The sequence below is a fragment of the Punica granatum genome, chromosome 7, assembly GCF_007655135.1.
Source record: "Punica granatum isolate Tunisia-2019 chromosome 7, ASM765513v2, whole genome shotgun sequence".
In the NCBI taxonomy this organism is placed as follows: domain Eukaryota; kingdom Viridiplantae; phylum Streptophyta; class Magnoliopsida; order Myrtales; family Lythraceae; genus Punica; species Punica granatum.
Window position 1 is genome coordinate 19,647,900 of NC_045133.1, and position 20,831 is coordinate 19,668,730.

General features: G+C 40.5%; 3 protein-coding genes across 6 annotated transcripts; 1 reads left to right on the forward strand and 2 right to left on the reverse strand.

The window, feature by feature from the left end:
* Window positions 1-1,608: 1,608 nt before the first annotated feature.
* On the reverse strand, window positions 1,609-2,715 carry LOC116215277 (putative calcium-binding protein CML19). The gene has a single exon (XM_031550921.1). The coding sequence runs from the start codon at window positions 2,165-2,167 to the stop codon at window positions 1,691-1,693; it is 477 nt and encodes a 158-aa protein (XP_031406781.1). The 5' UTR covers window positions 2,168-2,715; the 3' UTR covers window positions 1,609-1,690.
* Window positions 2,716-5,759: 3,044 nt separating this feature from the next.
* On the forward strand, window positions 5,760-7,860 carry LOC116215276 (probable adenylate kinase 7, mitochondrial). Its single transcript, XM_031550920.1, has 4 exons — window positions 5,760-6,211; window positions 6,479-6,619; window positions 6,875-7,045; window positions 7,425-7,860. The coding sequence occupies exons 1-4, from the start codon at window positions 5,867-5,869 to the stop codon at window positions 7,578-7,580; spliced, it is 813 nt and encodes a 270-aa protein (XP_031406780.1). The 5' UTR covers window positions 5,760-5,866; the 3' UTR covers window positions 7,581-7,860.
* Window positions 7,861-14,826: 6,966 nt separating this feature from the next.
* On the reverse strand, window positions 14,827-19,894 carry LOC116212618. Of its 4 annotated transcripts, none has more exons than XM_031547240.1 (10): window positions 19,768-19,894; window positions 19,333-19,476; window positions 18,244-18,997; window positions 17,488-18,152; window positions 17,086-17,320; window positions 16,801-17,004; window positions 16,516-16,689; window positions 16,079-16,273; window positions 15,876-15,989; window positions 14,827-15,487 (listed from the first exon to the last, which is right to left on the reverse strand). In XM_031547240.1, the coding sequence occupies exons 3-10, from the start codon at window positions 18,940-18,942 to the stop codon at window positions 15,149-15,151; spliced, it is 2,625 nt and encodes an 874-aa protein (XP_031403100.1). In that variant the 5' UTR covers window positions 18,943-18,997; window positions 19,333-19,476; window positions 19,768-19,894; the 3' UTR covers window positions 14,827-15,148. The 4 variants fall into 4 exon arrangements, with proteins under 4 accessions (XP_031403100.1, XP_031403098.1, XP_031403101.1 ...); XM_031547238.1 differs by having other exon boundaries at window positions 18,244-19,002; XM_031547241.1 differs by having other exon boundaries at window positions 14,827-15,579; window positions 18,244-19,002.
* Window positions 19,895-20,831: the final 937 nt, after the last annotated feature.

The window sequence follows — 20,831 nt, forward strand, 5'->3', positions numbered from 1 at the left end:
AGATTGCCAAGTCTGTTGCAAATGAATGTGGCGGTCTACCACTCGGGATCACAATATTATCAAGAACTATGAGAGGGATAGAGGATATTCACGAGTGGAAAAATGCATTGGGAGAGCTAAGAGAACCAAAATTTGATCCGGAATGCATGGAGATGAGGTTTTCAGATCGCTGAAGTTCAGCTACGATTTGAAGCAGTGTCTCCTGCACATTGCAGGATAAATAATGGAACATGTTGAACATACTCTGAAGTGATATTGCCTTGAGCTGCAAGGAAGAATTTAGTGTTGTCTAATCTCCTTGAGACTTTTATGCATTGACAGAATGAACTGGGTGAAGGATCTCACGGAAGGAGTGTCTTTAAAGAGGGAACTGCTTCACAGTCTCACAGAAGGGAACATCCACTTCCAGATTTGGCATATGTGTCTTTAAAGAGAGAACATCCACTTGCAGATGCCGCAGGGTGGTGACTTGGAGATACCAAGTTAGAGAGAAAGTTCTGCTCCCAAAAGATGTCGATGTATCGGAAATGAGAGAACTTGACTGCATGAGGAGTTTGATAGATTTGTCGTCCTTGCTGGTAGAAACTTTCAGGGCCCTGAAGAAATGTTCTATCGCCAGATGCAAAGGCATAGGATGCTTTAACTCATTGCCTTCAGCCTATTTTCTAAATCAGACCATTTTTCCCAGTCTCTAGTTGTTGGTGTTGTACGATGTGCAAGCACTTTGCCGTCTAGTGGACATCCAAAAGGATTCCAGTCTCGAGATATATAAATCAGACCATTTTTCTAAATCAGACCATTTGTCCCAGTCTCGAGATATATAAATGTCAAAAGCTTAAAAGGATTCCAGTCCATGCGGATCCTCTTCCAAATGGACAAATTCCCCTCGGTCCCCCTTCTCTTCGACGGATTATCTTAAAGAAAGGAGATGCAAACTGATGGGAATCGCTCGAATGGGACCATTCCAACACAAGGGACCTCCTTCAACCGTACGTACAAGTGACGGATTAAATATGGGCATCACCTAAATCTTGGTAAGACAGACATCATTTGATCGTTCACATACTTCTTCAGCTTCCTAGCTACTTAATATCATTGTTGCTGTCCCTTCAATTCCTACTTAATATTCATTCATCCGTAGTTATTTCTCCTTGGTATCCATTGTCTTCGTGCTAATCTCTCTTTATTTAGTCTCTATATCTGCATACCATTTGCTAAGCTTTCTTTTTTCCGGTCATCATCTTTTGGATTGAAAGCTGCTGTTCCGTTCATCAATCGAGTCAGGGACCTGACTATAAAGCTCGTGGTTCCAGATTCTGAGACAGTTGCCTGAGTTGGCCTTCAAAGGAGAACTAGTGATCACACTTGAACATAGTCTTCGAGGGTGGTTCCGGATTACAGAGTACGTGTGGATGTCCTCCCTCTTTCGATTATGTCGTTTGGTGCATGAATAAACTCTAAAGTCGCTGCATTGTACATTATTAACATCTCAAAGAATGTTATGTCAACTAATTATTGTGGATTGGTTCGAGTGTTTTTAGCACTTTTTTCCATTAATGTCTCAGGTTTGAGTCCTATAAATGAAGAATGTACGATCAAGACAAGAAAAAAAAGAACAAATATATCTACTTTACTTTGTATAGTAATAGTTCAATTCAATGTACATACATGTGTATATATGGAAATCGATTCATGACATCATGACCATAAACTCATCAAAATTGAGCACCCCGTCCCCATTCAAATCGAACCTAGAAATCATCACCTTGCACTCATCAACCGTCCTGGAGTCCCCTAATCGACTGAGCATCCTCCGCAAGCTCTTCGGCGTGATACACCCACACCCGTCCATCTCGTACATCTTGAAGGCCTCCCTCAGGTCGTTCGCCTTCTCTTCCTCCCCTCCTCCTTCCACGAACTTCACGAAGTCCTCGAACCCTAGCAGCCCGTCCCCATCCATGTCCAGCGACACCACTGCAGCTGCTGCCTCGGCCAGAGAAAGCTCACCCCCGATGGCAGTGATGCAGTGCTGGAGCTCCGAAGGCGAAATCCTCCCATCTCTGTTCCCGTCAAAGTGAGTGAACACACGCTCATACTTCTGCTTTAACACGTCCATTGCCTTGTATGTCGAAACTCTCGGGGCACTAGAATTTAGCGACGCAACCATCAAGCTGATGAAAAGAGCAGACCTCTTTTCCCACCCACCCCCTTGCCGTCAATCGAAACTGAGAATTTGTCTTTTAAACAAATATATACACCCCTATAATATATAAATTTTTCTAGTATATATTCTATAAGATTCGCACGAGAGGGAGCTGCGCATGCAGGAACGTACTACAGAACGCAATGACTCGAAGCTATATTTTTAACATACCCCGTGTACTCCACAGAATGAGGATTATATGCAAAAGACGTACTTTTCGAGACCAAGGAGGACTGGAACTAGACAAGAATTCGGTCGCTCGATATCGGTAAGCTGACACGATCTAGTGAATGCTAAAGGGAGACAGAGAGAGAACCTAGAGGCACAAATTAACGAAGGGGGAGGAGCCTCATATACGAAGATAAATACGTCTAACGGCCCCGTGTACTCTGCGGGGGGCAAGATACGTACTTTCAAGACCGAAATGGAACTGACAGGCCTCCGTTTGCTCGATATCGGTAAGCTGGTGACAAGATCTAGTGAAAGTTGTAGGGGATTGAGGGAGAATTATAGCTAAGAGGCAAATGAAGGGGAGAAGACTGATGAAGATATATATAACGCAATGGAATGCCGCGTAACGTGGGTTGACCGGCTGAACAATAAGGTACGATGAGCCGTCAATCAATGGGAAAATTCTGCCCTTTAACGTCGTGCGGGGTGGAGTCCTCGGAAGCAACGGGGAACGGGAGAGGGGCGCCGTGAAGACTTTGACGGCGGAGTAACTTTTTCCAATTGTTCTAGAAGTAGGCGGTCAACCCCAACCCAACCGTCATAACTGTTTTGGCCACGAGAAAAAGATAATAAAATACTCCTCAGGCCTGTTTATTTTAATTAATATTGCACTTTCGTTGACAAACGAGAACTACAAGACAAAAGCTCCGAAGACGGACTCCGGATTTGAATCGAGGGGAAGCGGAACTTCAGGGGCTGATAAGAAGGGAATTTGACGAGCATAAGGAGTCGAAAATAAGAAATTTCATCAAAAATCGGTGAATTATATAAATTTTAGTAGGGCAGTTGCATTGCTTACTTTCTATCCTATAGGTCTTAAGTTTGATTTTCGTCCGGAATTACATGTGCCTATTTATTAATTATTAAGATTTTTATTTTCTTTTAATTCATGAATCTCTCTTTTAATCGAAAAAATTCAATCAAAATTTAAGGAGAATCTACTTTTTTTCGATTACAATCGAGATTTATGTATATAGTACAACAAAATAAAATTATTAATTATAATTAATAAAGTGTATGAATAGTTCTATCACAAAAAACGAAACTGCAGCCTGTTAATTAGCAGCCAAAGTTGTGCAATTTATTCATCCGGTTAAAGCCAATATTGGAAGGGTCTTTGGCATGTTTTTTTATTAGAAGGGGAATTGCAAATTCCCATATTTGGTTGCTTTTGGCATTCGGTCAGACCGATGGAATTCCAGAACTTTCTATGACCACAAAAATTTTGGGGCTATATTGTCCAGAAAGTTCTGGACTAACCTCATTTATTCCAGAATTCGTTGCCATATATTCTTCAATCCCTTAGCGCGTTATCAGCCTCCCACAATTACACCCAGAAAAAAGAATAACGCAATAACCTGCTGCATATATACGCTTGTCATTGCGTCGAACACGTATTCGTTCGATCGGAAAAGCGCCCATGAGAGCTCTTAATTCCATATGAGGAAGAACGTCCGCAACGTATCTGTGGTCCAACGTCTTAAAATGTCCAAAAGCCACCAATTACGAAGATCCAAGCATATTTCGACCAACTCACGAGTCTTCTGGCCCTAACTGATGTGCAGAAACTTCCGTTCTCTGCTGTTTGTCAGTTTGTCTCATAGTTTGTATTTTTCCAATTGGCATATGTATAAAATGATACCGTATATATTAGATGCTCAAGAAAATAAATGGCGTCCTAAAATTCATGTGGCTAACATGACAACTAAATTTTACGCGGTCAATGAAGCGCAATGCAATTGCATTCTTATCATCTATTTTCCCCTATAAAGCCCATGTCAGGCGGTGCATACGTCTCGAAAGGATTTTACTACGGTGGTGCTAAACTTTACGTACCATTTCTAGAATTCGCTCGGCGTTTAGCATGACGGATTTGATATATGTTTTGGTTCTTTATGATTAATATAAGCAATATGTGCAATTATGCATGATTGCCCCACACTGCAATTTAGAATCTATGGTAATTCACCCCTTCAACTCCATCGTAATTCGTACGTGGAAGAATTCATCACCTGAACTTCTGTTACGGACCATATCCGTCAAAACTAACGGATGAGAACAGAAAAATGGAAAAAGAATTACAAGGAAAAAAAAAACAGAGAAAGAAAAATTATTCGATGTTATTAACCGTTTACTCATCTTTAACTAGTCTACTCAACTCGATCACGCCACCATACTATAGAGGTCTCTTGAGGTAGTATATACCTCTCTAGCAATATTACGCGTGTTCATGCTAAAGTCACATTGGTATCATTGAGGTCATAGGAAGGACCCCAATCGAGATTAATAAATCGCAATATATGTATATATATGCATACTGAACTTTCAGTCACCATTACCATGAATGCATACACGCGCGCGGTACAACACGGTAATTCGAAACACCAATCTTGTGTCGTTATGCATGCACGATCAAGAAGATACATGTCCCTTATAGTAATAACGAGCAACAATTGATGGGATATAATCGCATGATTGCTATCTTCATTTTCGTGAGTTCATGGGATATACCAATCTTGTCCAGTATTATTTAAACAGTGAGGTATTTATAGTGAATTCCGAATTCCGTAATGTTCACTTACATGAAATACAATTTTGCTAACAGTACCACTCATAATCATTCTTATATTGACATTTTCCTTCTTTTGTTTTTGAAATACTTTTTCAAAAGAGTTTGTGGAGAAACTTGTAAGGGGGACTACCTGGCACTTTCCCCTGAAAATATCATATAGGATGTGGCGAAATGGTTTTGATTTTTTCCAATTATATCTTTGCAAAATCTATTTTTTTTCTTTCAATATTGCTCGATATTTAAAAATATAATAATATATAATTAAATTATATTAGAGAAAGATCAGCTCCTTTACGATAGTCAATTTTAATATTAACAAGACTCAAATCCAAAATTTCATAAAAGAAAAAAGAGGTGTCGATCCATCTGAATCAATCTGTGAATATATTAACCTCGCAGTTGCGGCCCTCTCCGCCGTTTTTCTTGGCTCACGTGTCAAGATCTAAGCCCTCAACTGCCCAACGCTTGTGGACGGCACGAGTCCCGTGCCATCCCAGCCCTACCTTTTTATGGCGCCTCCCGAGTTCCAATCCAAAAAAAAGTGACCTTCTTGAGTCATAATCGTCCACGGTCGGTCCTATCCTAATCCTCCAGCCTTCTAGTCAAAGTCCGATCGTTGGCTGCACGGCAGACGAGGTGCACTGGATTCCCGTAGTTTCACGCGCACTGGATCACCCTCAGCCATTAAGGAATTGCCACGCGTCACCGCGGGACCCGGAGCCCTCCTATAGTAATAATGGTTTAACACTCGGTGGCATAACGGCAAATTACCCGCAAAATATTTCCCCGGACGCGATTCCTCATCAAAAACCTCTCAACCTTTTCTCTCATAAACCCTCGCTTGGTTCCTTGCCGCCGCCATGGCCGGACTGAGCCGCCACCTCTCCGCCGTGGCCTCGCCCATGCGCCGCTTTGGCCTGCTCCCCTCCAGAGCGTTCGGATCGGCGGCCGCGGTCCAGTGCGACGACTACTACTTCGACTCTTACTCGGACGAGGAGGAGGAGCGGGGCCGGGGACCCCAGCCAAGGCTTGGGACGGAGCGGCTGGTCCCGGGGAGGGGAGTGCAGTGGGTGATCATGGGAGACAGGGGTGCTAACAAGCACCTCTACGCGGAGAGGCTGGCGAAGCTTCTCGAAGTCCCGCATATATCCATGGGATCGCTCGTCCGGCAGGAGCTCAGCCCTCGCTCTTCTCTCTACAAGCAGGTTTCGTTGATTCTCGAATTCATCGCATTTTCTTCTTCGTGATGTTCTCCCCTGAAGGATTTTTCCTTCTCTGAGAAAAGTACGGCGTGGTTGATCATGTCGTAGTATTTTTTCGTATTGAGGAATTTATTGAATGTGGAGCAGAAAGTCGCAAATTGATTGATGAGAACGTTCGTGTTGTGTATCTATATGTTCTTGGCTTCTTGCTGTCGTAGCTTTTTCGATTTTTCATGGCTTACATATTTACTGCTAATTCTGTTTGAGTAGATTGCGAGCGCAGTGAATGAGAGCCAGCTGGTTCCCCAGGACGTGATCTTTGCGCTGTTATCGAAGAGATTGGAGGAAGGATACTATCGAGGCGAAGCGGGATTCATCCTGGAGGGTCTTCCCAGAACGATGATCCAAGCTGTATGTGCAATGTTCTTGAAGTGTCATTCGCCTTTCGTTACTGCTGTATATCTCGTTATGCTAACATGGAGGCATATGCCCCCGCTTTGACACGGGAAACAAACATGATTCTAAACTCATTGAAAGCTTATTAAGTAGGATATTCTTTAAATCAATGTGGCCCTGTTATTTAGCTGGATCAATGCCGAAGTTTACTGTAATTTTGGAGAATCTTAACATCGACAGCTGATTTGTCGATATTGGACCGTTTTGCAGGAGATCCTTGACCAGATTGCTGATATTGATCTAGTGCTGAATTTCAAGTGCAAAGAGGAATCCACAAGCTTGCACAAGACTACTCTGAGTCATAGATTGACACCACAGGGTGAACAAATGATTTCTACCGATCTTGCCTGGAAGGAGAAGTTCGCCTTTTATGCTGAGCAGGTGAGAATCACGTATTTGTTTGATTTGAAATTTGAAAGCGAGCTCAATCTATACTTTGTAATGTTTGAATTCCTGAACTTTTCAGCTCATGCCTCTGATTTATGTGTTTGATGATAAATTTTGATAACTTGGTGTCAATCAAACAAAAATGGGTTCTGCATATTCATCCGATTTTCTGCTTCAGAGCATGACTAACCCTTTCTCTTTCTTCTAAAAAACTGACCTTTTGCTGCATATTTACATAAATGCCGTGATGTTAACCCCGATTTTGTCTTATGGATTATGGATTTAGCACAGAGCTCTCTGTACTTCATGATATATCTTAGCAAATTGAGGGGAAAAGCTGGTTTGTTAATCGAAGATTTTTCTCTGTTTGCAGAGCAAACTGTTGGAAGATTACTACAATAAGCAAAAGAAGCTCCTCAACTTTCATGTTGCCAGTGGACCTGGAGAAACCTGGAAAGGACTTTTGGCTGCACTACATCTTCAGCACATGAATGTCGTCGATTCTTCCCCCCAGAAGTTAACCGCCTGAGCAGCATTCCATTTGGGGTCGTCTTATGGCTCATCTTACTTATTCGTTTGCAGCGCGGCGTATAGTAAATAGATACGAGGTTTGATAGATCGAGTTTTTGTGCTTCTCATTGTGGCGAATGTCCCAATTTTGTCTGGTGTGGAGGCTTACTTTCTCCAATGAGAAAGAATTCGCCCTTGGTTTTTGTGATGTAGTTTGAGGATCTTGAGAAAAATGAACTCCCAGCTTGTGTAACCCATCAACTATTGGTACTGTTCATATATCAATATTTTGCTCATCCGCCTCTTCTTTCCTTTTTTAGTAGAAGAATAACTTGTCGGTCCATTGAATTTTATGTGTCTCGGTTTGCGGTTTGCTCCGCAAGACAACATGTCCATGATCCATTTATTGAATTTTGGTTTCGAGCTACATACTTGAATGGACCGATCTTGTTCAAATCATCCATAATCTAGAATGCTTTTTAGATTACCTCCAGACTTCCATCATCACAAGTACCGCCTCCTCCCCCTTCTATTCTCAAAGCTACTCGCCGAACCGATATTGGACTGGAAAATAGAGAGGAGAGACTATTTACGGTACGTGGTGCCAACATTTTCCGATTGATCGTTATACTGTTCCTCCATTTGCTTTTTGGACATAACAAAGAGGAGGGACAATGCCGGTCGAAACCAGGAGATTTGAAGGAAAACCACCAAATGAGGACACCAGCCAAAATGATGCGAAAAATCAGAAACACCTGCTGAAACAATCCCTACGACATAGAAGTCACCGCGGCCTGCACGAAACATTGCCAGCAAACTCCACTCGCACCCACAATGTTCCCTCGCTCTCGTTTGGCTGCAAGAAAACCCACTGAATCCTGCTACTCGCTGTGTAGAAGGAGAGGCACAGCCACGAATCAGATGGACTTCGAATTGGGGCCCTGCAGCTTCAACGAAAACAAATGGTCGTCCATTAATCCTAACAAGAAACACGAGGGTGCAAGGAGGAGGGACCAATATTTGTTTTTCTGAGAATCAAACCTGTATGGTTAACAGCAGGGGTGTTCTTGAAGGTGAACTGGGAAAAGGTTGGGCCTTGACGTCAGGTTGCTCCCATTGCAGTGATCCCCCCCCCCCCCCCCCCCCCCCCCCCCCCCCCCCCCCCCCCCCCCCCCCGTTGACGATCCGCGGTGATCTCCTTGAGAAAGAGGAAAGATGAAAGGCGCCCATATGCTTCCACGACATCCTTCCACCGTGAAAGTGTTACAAAGAATCAGGAGTCAGTAATCTTCTAAGGCCGCCACGTCATTCCATGACGAGTGATAGTAACAGAAATTAAGCTTAGCACAACCAACTGCACATTGCAATTTTTCCATTTGCTCGCACCGTTCCTCCGTTATCGTCTGAAGCGTTTGGGAACAAGGCAGCAAATGGGGCCTCACCCCTGTCCTCATTTGGTCGCATAGGGTCACGAAGATATCTTTCCAGTTTGCAAATGCCCACAGTAAAAGTTCTGATTCTGCAGCTGTGATCGTGATGCCTCCCAATTTGTTGCGGTACCGGACAATTAATTTTGCGCTTTAGATTTCAAAGGTAGCTGCTCGCTGAAGGGGTGAGTAGATACTTCAGTTCCTGATGATCGTATATCTCCAACAACTTAATATGAGGGAAACGTGGAGATGCAGGACAAGGCAATGGCACCCGCTCCTTTCTTCCACTCCCTGGAGCATCCATAAATGAGGGCAAGTGAATAATGGCGTCTCTCATTGCTTTCACATGGGTACCAGCCAAGCTTATCTCCTGCAGGATTATAATATCTGATGACCAGCGTATGGATGCCTTCACACGGCATATCGCTTCTATCAAGCAGATCACTATAGGCTGTCAGAGGCATCAACGGCATGTCATTTACTAATGGTGTAAGTAGTATGCTGTCATGCAGACGCCACCTCGATGAATCTGGAAACTGATGGACGACTATTGGCTAGAGTATCTCTAGAAGACAGACCTGTAAGCTCTTTGATACCGTGTATACATTTGATACTTCCTGACTAATTTCAGGAAAAACCTCCTTAATTAGCTTTGTCAATATTAATTGCTTTATATTTGCAGGAATATTTGTGATTTCCGTGCTCTTTGCTATTCTTGCACGTTATGCGCGAAACCTCAATATCTTTCTGTATATGTGAATTAATGTCTATATACCTTCTGCATTAAGCGTTGTTTTAAACCATAGTTCGGTATCAGGATGTAAAGCCAAAATTTACCAAAAAGATCAAATTCTGCCTCGTTCCACTTCACGAAAGCTTGATTTAAATGAAGGAAATATTTCAATGGCAGCCCATGTATGATATACTACGGAAGCCATATTCCATGACAAATTATAGTATTACTTTTACTGTGAGACTGCAGATGCTTGGAATCGATCGTCTTAGAAGGAAAGCAATCATGAAAAAGAATAAATGGGATGGAGAATCGTGGTAGGTAGACATTTCAAACAATTTTCGAGCCTATCCATTTCAAGTTGTGAGTATAAATTGATGTGAATTGAAGAATGGGCTTCTTATTGTCCTTGTTTTTATTTTGCGTTTCCATTTTCTCCTTCTTTTTTTTCAGCTCTCACGATGTTGATTGTTCAAGTTTAACTTGATCAATCTTAACATATTGAACTAGAGACCTAAGGGAGAATAAATCATAATTTCAGATTTCATTTTTCCAAAATTTTCCTCTTAGTAGATTCAAATTGGTTATTACATGTGTTTCTGCATAATAAATATATACTAGGTTATTCACACGTGCGATGCACGAGCCTAGAAAAAAAATTTTAGGTGTTATTTATTTTATTAATGTTACATTGTCAAAAATTACATTATCTTATAATCATAAATTACGTGTGTGCATTTAAGGATATATTTATTTTCTTAAAAAAATTCGAGTAATTAAAGAGAATATAAAGGTGTATTACGCATGAGTAAATATATATGATAAATAATATGTTAGTTTTATATAAAAGGATTTCTTATGAGAGATTGTGAAATTTAGATAATTAAAAATAAATAATAATTCAAATAAAAGTAGAAAATTTGATCTATCTTTTATAAGTAATATGCGATCCTTTAAAAAAATATAAATATAAATAATATATTATTTTTTGGAAATATATTTTTAGTGAAAAAACTACTAAAATATTTTATGCGTATCTAAATGTTTGTATTACTGAGAATATAATAAGTTTATTGAGACAAATATAATATACATATAAATTACGTATTTAAGAATAAGGACATGTTCTCTTAAAGGCCCCACAACCTAATCTATATTCATTGTCTTTATGAAAAGAGATGGGTTTATTACACCATATAACCTAACGTTGATAGGTATTCTTAGATCTATCTCAACATCGTTTTTTTGAATTAGATATCCCGACATTGCTATTTTTGTTTCATCAATTATCTTTTGGGGCTAGATGGTGACATCGTATTAGCAATGTTGGAATGCCTCAGGCAAAAAATCGACGTTAAGATAGATTCAAAAATATCTGACAACGTTAAGTTATATGATGCAATATACCCAAAAGAGATTGAAGTCTATCATATTTTATTAGAAATTACCTTAGAATCACACATGGCTAAAGGAGAGTTTCTCTTAGAAACTCTCCTTTAGCTTAATTTATAGATTATAGATATTATGTTCTTTTTTCTTTTCTTTTTTCTTAAAGATTTAAACCTCCAATTTTAACGAAACTTTGTATTCTTGCATTTCGGAAATCATTACTTCAAACCCAATCGACAAGGGAATGGTTGTTATTGCTCTCCAAGTCCAGAGCCTGAAGGCCGACGACGAGTCATCAGTGGAGCCTCAAGTGCACTTTTCAGGGCCTTATGCCGACATCTTGAATAGCAGCACTCCTACTCAAGTTCTTTTCTATGAAAACTGCAACGGGGACGAATTCTCTGCAACAATGGTTCGGCTCATCCAACGCCGTTTCTGAGCCGAAAGTTGCAGGATTCGAATGCTCCTTGAGACCAAAAACTCCATGTTTTTTATTTCATTGAAAAGGCAATGTATGATGTTAGCATCGTCTCTAAGAAATCAATTGCGTGGATAGATGACAAGGGACATCACTTCTTCCTCGTAAGCCATACTAGCTAAACGAGGCAAGAGGACGTGGTTTCCAAGGACCGAGATTCTGGACCAATCCAAGCTGAACTTAAGCTTGCCAACCCTGCGGTGCACCCCATTCAAGTTCGTGCATCGATGAATCCAGCTTATGTGAGGAACATGTTCATCCTCATGATGATGGACTGTTTCAATATTGAAGTGCTCAATATCCAACCAATGGCTAGGATGATATCCCAAATTCGAGTCGAACTATTTGAGGATCAATTTGAGCTAGTAATGAATCCAAGGGGATATGCCGGAGTTCATTATGGTTGGCTAGTAACAAACAAGCACTACATGAATTCAGCCCCATAGAGACAAACAACTCTGTCCCTACACGTTATAGAGACGACATTTTTCATCTCAACCACTACGTCTCAAAAGTCCCCGTAGCAAAATTTGGGACGGAAAAGTCCGTCTCACAATGCGTAAAGACGGATTTTTTGAGACAGAAATTGCCATCTCTTTATTTGAGACGGACATTTCTATCTTGACCATCGTCTGTGACATTGAGACGAGCACAGACGAAACAACCTGTCTCAACAATTAGAGACGGAAATTTTCATCTCAATTCCCGTCTCTCGTGAGACGGAATCTGATACGAAGTTTTCTATCTCAAATTAGAGATGAGAAAATTCCTCTCAATTTCCATATCTGTAGAGATGGGAAGGGAGACGGCTTTTACGTCTCTAACTTTGAGACAAAAATTTTCGTCTATGTTTCTATCTCTAGAGGGACGGTAGATAGATCATAGATGGAGTTTCTTGTCTCTAACTTCGAGACTAAAATTTCCGTCTTTGTTTCCGTCTTTAGAGGATGGAAAGATACGGAGTTTTCTTTCTCTAACTAGAGATGGAAATTTTCATCTCACTTCCGCCTTTGGTACGAGAAAAATGAGAAAGGATTAACTGTCTCTATCTAGAAATTGAAGGGGAAAAATATAAACAAATTAAATGCATAATGTACCATAATCAAAAGCTGAACTGACAACAAATCCAAACATTCATAACCAACAATCGATCATATGTTTGCTTGCAAGAACTATAGGGAATGTTTAATTCACTCCTCCACATCCATAAACATATTGAATTAAAAGTTGGGACCTGCAACTTTTATATAGTAAAACTACACCTTCAAATGGTAATTTCTTATGCCTCACTATTTTGGTACTAATCTACTACAAAAACTTAATAGGTATGCAAGTTGGTAAACAAAATGATTATATGATAGTATCAAATGAGAAATGCTCATAGCTTTATATAATTTCTTGGGAGTTATCGAAGTAGTGTAGTTTTCAGTCAGAATTAGTTTTATCATTTATACGTCAACTTTCGAGAATGAAATCTCTCTAATTAGACTTGCAGTATAAATAGCCGTGACCAAATAGACTATCCTAAGACCTCATACGATTTCTTGGACTTTTGGGAGCAGTGTAATTTATATTCAGAGTCGATTCCATTATGTAAACTTTAGCCTTTGACAGTGTTTCATCTTTGCTTTAATGTTGCAGTAAAACTGCAGCGTAAATAGTCAGTGATCAGTTAGACTGTAAAAATCACAGATGCTTCGAATTATATAATTTCTTGGAGTTACCAGAGCTTAGTAGTTTAAGGTCAGAATAAGTTCGATTCTATCTGATAAATTTTAACTATCGACGGGGCATCTCTGCCTCAGGAGAAAAATACTAAATAATCCTTCCTCAAAGTGACGTAGCAAGGAGGAACAAATGAAATTCTTTCATTATATAAAAATAACAGCCCGCTACTCATGTAATTACAAGGCCATTTACTCGTTTGCCTCAGTGTGCAGGAACATGACATTATATACAATAATCAGCAATTAGTTAACATACTGATAACCATCTGACAAGATGCAAGTACTCAGATGTCAAATGATTTTGACCAGACAAGGTACCGTTATTTCCCTTTCCTTTTCCTTTTTCGGGTAAACGAGACGTTAAAAAGGTAAGGGAAATCTAGTGTAAATAATTAATAATCTCATTAGAGGGAAAGAGGAAAAAGAAGCCTTTTCCAAGAACATCTTAAATGATTCTATATATTCTATATACTTCACAATAAAGAATTAATCGGATTATCGAAATTAGTAAATTATAATCGATCTCCTTAACACTATTTACTCATTTGTTACATTCTGATTGGTTCAGCCACACCCCACTTGATGAGTTAGGCTCAAACTTGAATTAGTGTAGGCTGATTTGGCTTCTAGATGTCATGTGGTGCGTTAAAAAAGAAAAACCTTTATTTTCCATTTCTTTTCATTGATCTGCTCAATTTTTCTACTTTTTCAATGAGTACTATAGTGTTCGGCATCCTAACGGACCCCGATTAATTCAGATTGAGCTACATCTGTCCACTATAAGGTAAAATTCTCCCAATTATGGAATTTTTTTCATTCACATAATTCAAATATGAGACCTTACTTAGAGACAAGTACCTAACCGCTTAAATCAAATCATGACGATACTTAATCTTTTAAGTAACTAGTAGAGTGAACTTTTTACAAGAGATGCTAGTTTGAGCCTAAGGTGAGCGGGAATTTATATCGGGATCTTCACTTGTCTTCTTTTTTTTTTTTCTGCGGTGTATGATATATATATATATATGTGTGTGTGTGTGTGTGTGTGTGTGTGTATATATTTTGGTGATTTCCGGCGAATGATCTTCAGTTTCCCTTTTATGTTCATGTAATTATAGAAGTTACGTATTAAACCAAGCCCAAATATTTTCAACGGTCCCCCAGGGTTATGACATTTACCCAAAAAAATAATAATAATAATTAGAAGAAGGTTAAAATAGAATACAGCAAATAGTTCAATATGTTCAGTGATGTGTGAAGTGTAAAGAGTTCGATTATTACAACGTAGGTCGAGATTGAGATATTTTGTATCATCCAGAATTATCACATGCTAAGTTAATTAGTCACGTATGTCTTATATATCTCAACTTTAGTAACCTGGGAGCTGCTACCAACCGATCAATTCATTCCATTCTTGAGCCGGAGCTCCCGTGGTGATACACATGGGTTGCGATCGATTATAATTGAGACATTTCATTCACATCAAAGAAGTTGCACCCCGGAACGAGTTCCATTGACAATCTTTATATTCTTTATGTAAACACTCGAAGCATTTTTCTTTTGCTTTTGTTTATAATTCCATTGACACAATTCTCAGAGTAATCATTATTGAAACATCAAAAACAGGACAAAAAAATACGAGGTGCTACCGGCCCACCGGAAGAACTTCGCGACTAGGGTAAGCCAACACTTGAGTATGGACCATTATCAACCCGATAGACTGAGGACATATGGTTGGCTCGAAAAAGAAATGCTACATTTCAGTATTTTTTTATTCGTCTGTATCATGCCTGCCCATGTACACTTGTATAATGCCCATGACATGAGCTACTAGCTGTCCATCCAAATATCCCGAAGTAGCTCGTATCTGAGAGCAATCCCGACACCATTTCCTTTCAAGATCGAACTAGGGATAGTTGAAGTCGGCGAAGATAGGGACCCATCGACGAGGACTGAGGCTAATGGCGAGATCAGTTCATCGAGTTCATCATCACTGTTCTGTTCTTTTGTGAGCAAAATTGACCTGCTCTTTCTCAGTCGGGGTTCGCTTTGGAAATCATCAGTGAGAGTTCCCGATATGGAAGCTGCTGAAAGGGGTGAATAAACAGGGGGAGCTGCAATGCAGGGGTAGCTCGTGAACGAATGCTCCTCACCATCCAAATGATTTTCCTGCAGAAATCGAGGCTGAAATGTGAGAATTCGTATGGACTCCGACTTAGAGGTGCTTTTTGCGGTGAGCATGCCAACAAGTTCGTAGTTTCCTACACATAGTGCACATCTCTGTTAGAGGCGGCCTGATTATTCCGCATCAAGCTCCATTGAGGATACGTACATGGAAGGGAATCGGGACATGGCTAATCAAAGTTGATCGTTATAAGAAGAATTCTCTGTCTTTAAGATGTTGAAATTACAGCAATATGCATAGGATATATTGCTAATGAGCAGCTCCAGATGTACGCGAATTTGAGCTTAATCCTATTTAACTAATATGTTGCAAATGAGTGAGATAGTCGATTCAACTCGAATATGAGTAGATAACAGATCAGTAAGGGCTAACCTCAGATGCCAATGCTTCGAGCACTGCTTTTGGAACAGGATTGGGGCAAAACTCATCTGGGACAAAATTCTCTAAGGCCCTCTTGATCAATGGTGCACCGAATGTCGGGCATACCTGAGGAGAGAAGGAAATGTGCTCGATAAGGCATATAAACTGACATGATTGCTGATAGGAAATGGCAAGTCAGGATTCTAGAAGTAGACCTCCTTTCTCACAGATCCGCTCAGAAGCAAGTCTTTTGGCAGCATCATCAGATCGCTCAATGCATTTAAGAGATGGAACGGCTTAGATGTTTTTTCTTGGCTTTCATATTTGCTGAGATTTCCATTCCCATCTTCAGTTAAGTCCCCGTCGTCAACACCAAAATGATCAGTGAGCCACCTAGACCAGTTTCCAATCTGAAAACAGGAAATCAGAACAGAAGAGGAAACAGAATAGCGAAGATCAGGTGAAATCGAGATGACACTTCTATATTTGGTTCCATTGAATGGACAAGATGTAAAACAATGGGAATAATCTGTCACTTAAGTACACAAATATTTTATGATTCTTATAAGTGGCCGCTTGATTCTTGTCAAGTGGAGTTAAAGTTATTACCGAAAACCGAAAAGAAGTAATGACTTAAATGGACCTTTCTTACCACATTCTTCAGTTGCGCCCCTGCTTTGAAGCTCAACTTTCCTACTGGGATAGGGAGAACCTTGGACTCACCGATGGGATCAGACTGTGGATCGGTTGGGATCTCATCACCAGATTTGCGGAGAACAGCATTGAACATGGCCACATCTAACCTTGCTACACACTGCTCCATGATCTACGCAAGAACTATATATGTTCGTTATATTCTTCAATGAGCACAATGGTAGCGAACATTTGTGGTGAAACAGAAAGAAATCAAACATATGATAAGACAAAGAAGATATACCAATCTAGCAAGCACAGGCAAGCAGCCACAAGTTTGCCCTCCCGCTTTAGCAGGACAAAGCCTCTCACGGGCCTCCTTAAAGACTTTCTTCCAGTGTTTGAATGAAACGTGAGCTTGCATTTGGTCCTCTGCCCAAGCTTCACGAGACTGCTTGCCTCCGTTGCTTGCTTTCTCGGAAGCAGATTGCATATGTGGAATCACAATCTGTTAAAAGAAACGGGAGTTTAAATCAGATCTATGACCGCAATATTCTCACATGCGAATGAAGACATATTCAAGTCTTACCTGCCACCAGATAGACTCGACCACTCGGGAGAATATCCAAGCTTCAATATTTTCGAGTCCACCTATGAAAGCATGGAGATCATCCCAGCCAGGAACTTTTCCATTACTTTTGTTTGCCCTCTTGCCCAGAAAAGATTCCTTCCCATTTGAAGATGGATGAACAAAATTTCCCTCCGTGACTGTCCAGCTTAAAGTCGCTCTCAGCACAGCACAATTTGACAGCCAATAAGTTAACCTGCATCATAGAACAAGAAGCATGAGAGTGCTGATAAAGTAAAAACAGTACAAAAGATGAAATTTGGTCAGTATTTTCTCTCAAAAACAAAGAAAAAATTTGACCTGTCCTCCAAAACAAAGATTTACCATATAAAATCAACAGGAAGTAGTGATAGAAATAAGCACCTTGGGACATCATTCCCAGAAGCTTTTGCCACCAATACTAATCCGGAAAGAGCACTCCTAGCTGCACTAGCTCTCCTCTGTTGAGAAAGTTCTCTGCAAGCATGATGATAGAATCGGGAAAGGCGCCGAGCTGGAGCATGCAACTTGGCGCTGGAACATCCATGCTCTGCAATGACTGCAAAAAGTGAAATCTCGAGCGCAGCAGCTTCTCTCAACTCTCCTTTCAGCCCTTGAATTCTGTGCTGCAACTGTTGGACTTTGGCATTGGTTACTGTGCCTGTTCGATCCTTGGGATACAGTGTAGCTTCTTTTCTTTCGTTGTATCTATTGTTTTTTGCTCCCCATGGATGTCTTTCTCCCACAAGGGGTTTATGACTTCCATATCCATTTGTCCTAACAGTATCCAATGGTGACCCAGTGGACACATCATCCATGTGATGATTGTCCTTCAAATTGAAACTCTCCCAGCTGAAGGAAAATGCACCATCCCCTGGGAGACCTTGTTCTACAGAGTTATCAGTTGAGATTATGTTTAGTCCATCATCTTCTATAGATTGTTTTTCTTCTAGAAGGTAGCCTTTCTCAATTGCACTTTTATCCACTGCAGCAGTGTCCTCCAGGTTAGTTGCATCAGTTCCTGAGAAGATCCAGAGTTCCCTTTTGACCTGAACAACGGCATAGAAATCCTGATTCTTATCCTGGCTGAAGGATGATCGGATATAAGAACCGTAAGAAGAGCATATGGGGAAAGAGTACCTGCTCATTTTGGATAGGTGAGCTTCCATTGGACTTCATGGGAGGTAAAGAAGAATTATCGTCTTCGGTAAAAGAGGCTATCTCTGCTTCCTCTGCATATTCTTCAATCAATGAGGCTGAAATAGATTCACCATCATGCTCTCCTGCTGACAGCTCTATTGAGGCACTCCCACATGACGAGGAATGTGCTCGACCCTTCTCAATAGGCTGAATCCTGATGTGCAAAAATGGCTGAGCCATGTTCCTGAAGCTCCTCTTGCAGTTTAGCAAAGCACTTACACTCAAAGGCTCATCCACGACTCCGTAATTGGCTAAATCTATTATTGCGGTTGCTATCAGCTGTCCTTTGAGGATATTGTCTCTTCGAGGTTCGTACAGGTTAAATGCTAGGAAGTTCTTCTGGAATGTAATGGCATTTCCTGTTCTAACTGACATATCTCTCAGAAGGGTCACTGGTAGTCTAAAGGACTCATTGAATTCTATCTTTCCATCATTGGGAACAGAACCGGGATTGGGTGTGACAGACCTTGTAGACCCGGAACTCCGTTCACCATTCTCCCAGTGAATCAGGACTGAGCGCAGGGACCGGAGTAGGGGTGATGGAGGCCAAGGTTTGATGTCCTGAATATGGATTACATACTCGAGTTGAACAGAGGGCCTTTTACTGTTCCTAGTAACTGTCTTCTGACCAAGAACCATCGTTGCTGTCTGCTGAGTTTTTGGCCAAGTTGTTGCAGTGGAGTAACCAAAGTATCTAATCTATATCAAACATCAAGTATTCAATTGAAAATCAACAAATTGATTGAAAAAAACGCAATATTTCGGTTCTTCGATTTCCTGAATTAGACATAATTGCATGAGTAGCGGACGTTTCAGTCCATATTGAATTTCCAAATGAAAACTGCTTTCATCTAGTCTTTGCATATCTCAAAGTTATCATCATAAAACCACTTTATTTCGGCTTCTCTAATAAGCTTGATTGACCATATCATCAATTTGTCATTGTTGACAAGCATTTTCATTCATGTATAAAGCAATGCAGGTTCGATAAAGATCTTCCTTCGAATCAGATCGAATCAAAGAACTAACCGTGACTTGAACGATTAACGACCGCTAGGAAGCTCTGCACCTAGATCTTCCACTACATTTGTGAAGACATAACTGCCACACGCTTCCGTCTCACTGACCTCCAGATCCAAATCATTGAAGAAGAAGGGGAAGACAAGTTTGAACCTGAAAGTTGTGCATGAAAGGGAAAAGCAACGGAAGGATGAGCTTTTCTACTCGCTTAGAACATAGAACAAAGGAAATCGAAAAAATATCCAAATAAAAAGGCAATCGTACATTAAACTCCGGAAAATTGTAAGACTTACTAATAAAGGATTGAGTTAACATACTCAGCTATAATCATATAAAGAAATCGAAAGGCGGTAGCCAAAATGATGAAGAAACCAATACCAACCGAATGTAAATCGGCTTGAAAAGTCCTGTACCGAAAATTTAAGCTGTTATTGTATGGATTACCTGCAAGGAACAGCAGACGAGGACTGGGACGGAAGGAGAAAATTAAAGCAAAATGTCTTTGCGCAGATCAAAGAGAGAAGAGGAGGAGAGAATTTGAAAGAGTTGCCGGGATGGATGCATTGACTTGAAGCTCAAGGAAGGAAAATGGGTCCCTTTAGAAGTGGCGGGAAAGTGTGCATCTACCCACGCGCCGCGTGGGAGCGCGTGGTGACATAACAATCTCCAATCTCAAAGGGATCCCTTCCGACAAACATATTGCCCCCATTAGTAACTTGTCGGTAGAATTAAGCCACTGATCTTTTTGGTACTTCATTCATAATTTAGAAATTTATGGCGAAATCGATCATAACTCGTGTTATTATATACGAGCTAAGTGGGAGAACAAGCTCGACTGATTATGTGACGAATCAATCACGTTGAGACTTTTTTCAAAACTTTTCTTGTTATAGTATCATTCGTTGTATAAATCATAAGATCGCGTTGTAGTCACTTATAATATGCTTGGTTTGATGCCCTTTTATGAACTCAAATTAATTCATAGACCCTCTGGACAATTCGGCAACGTGCAAATCGAGAAAACCATCATTAATTATCTTTACGTAATTAATTGATCTGTAAATTCCTTCTGATCATGCTTGTACATTCATGAAATAAGATGAGTTATTTCCTCCGTGTAGATTATTCACATTATCCTAAAGTTGTAGTCAATTGTACATGTTAATGGAAGGATCGAATCGATTCAAAACGTTACTATAATCTTACAGGGACTAACTTGATCAACTGGCGGAGCAGAGAGGCTAATCTTTACGAATATTTGCGTTGGCGCGGGAGGGCGCGTCAGAATTACGCGTGCTTTATGACAGTGGGGGTCTAGTCACCGGTCGGAGCGTACTTCAGGTGAAGTGGGCCCACATCCACCGGAATGGCCATTGGTTACTTTCAGCCCTGCAGCGGCCTGATATTTTGCTAAATCCAAACAAAGACTCTAAAATTTCGTTTAATTACAAAAGAGAAACCCTTTCTTTTTTCGTTTTACCAAAATTTATTTACTATTGGATGCTTCC

Bases quoted from the DNA above. Each gene is read 5' to 3' on its own strand.
- LOC116215276 (XM_031550920.1), top strand. From the start codon at position 5,867: ATGGCCGGACTGAGCCGCCACCTCTCCGCCGTGGCCTCGCCCATGCGC. The intron at 6,620-6,874 runs GTATGTGCAATG...ACCGTTTTGCAG, and splicing joins CCAGAACGATGATCCAAGCT to GAGATCCTTGACCAGATTGC. The intron at 7,046-7,424 runs GTGAGAATCACG...CTCTGTTTGCAG, and splicing joins TCGCCTTTTATGCTGAGCAG to AGCAAACTGTTGGAAGATTA.
- LOC116212618 (XM_031547240.1), bottom strand. From the start codon at position 18,942: ATGGTTCTTGGTCAGAAGACAGTTACTAGGAACAGTAAAAGGCCCTCT. The intron at 17,321-17,487 runs GTGCTTATTTCT...TCTATGATGCAG, and splicing joins TCTGGGAATGATGTCCCAAG to GTTAACTTATTGGCTGTCAA. The intron at 16,690-16,800 runs GTATATCTTCTT...GTTCTTGCGTAG, and splicing joins TGCCTGTGCTTGCTAGATTG to ATCATGGAGCAGTGTGTAGC.
- LOC116215277 (XM_031550921.1), bottom strand. From the start codon at position 2,167: ATGGTTGCGTCGCTAAATTCTAGTGCCCCGAGAGTTTCGACATACAAG.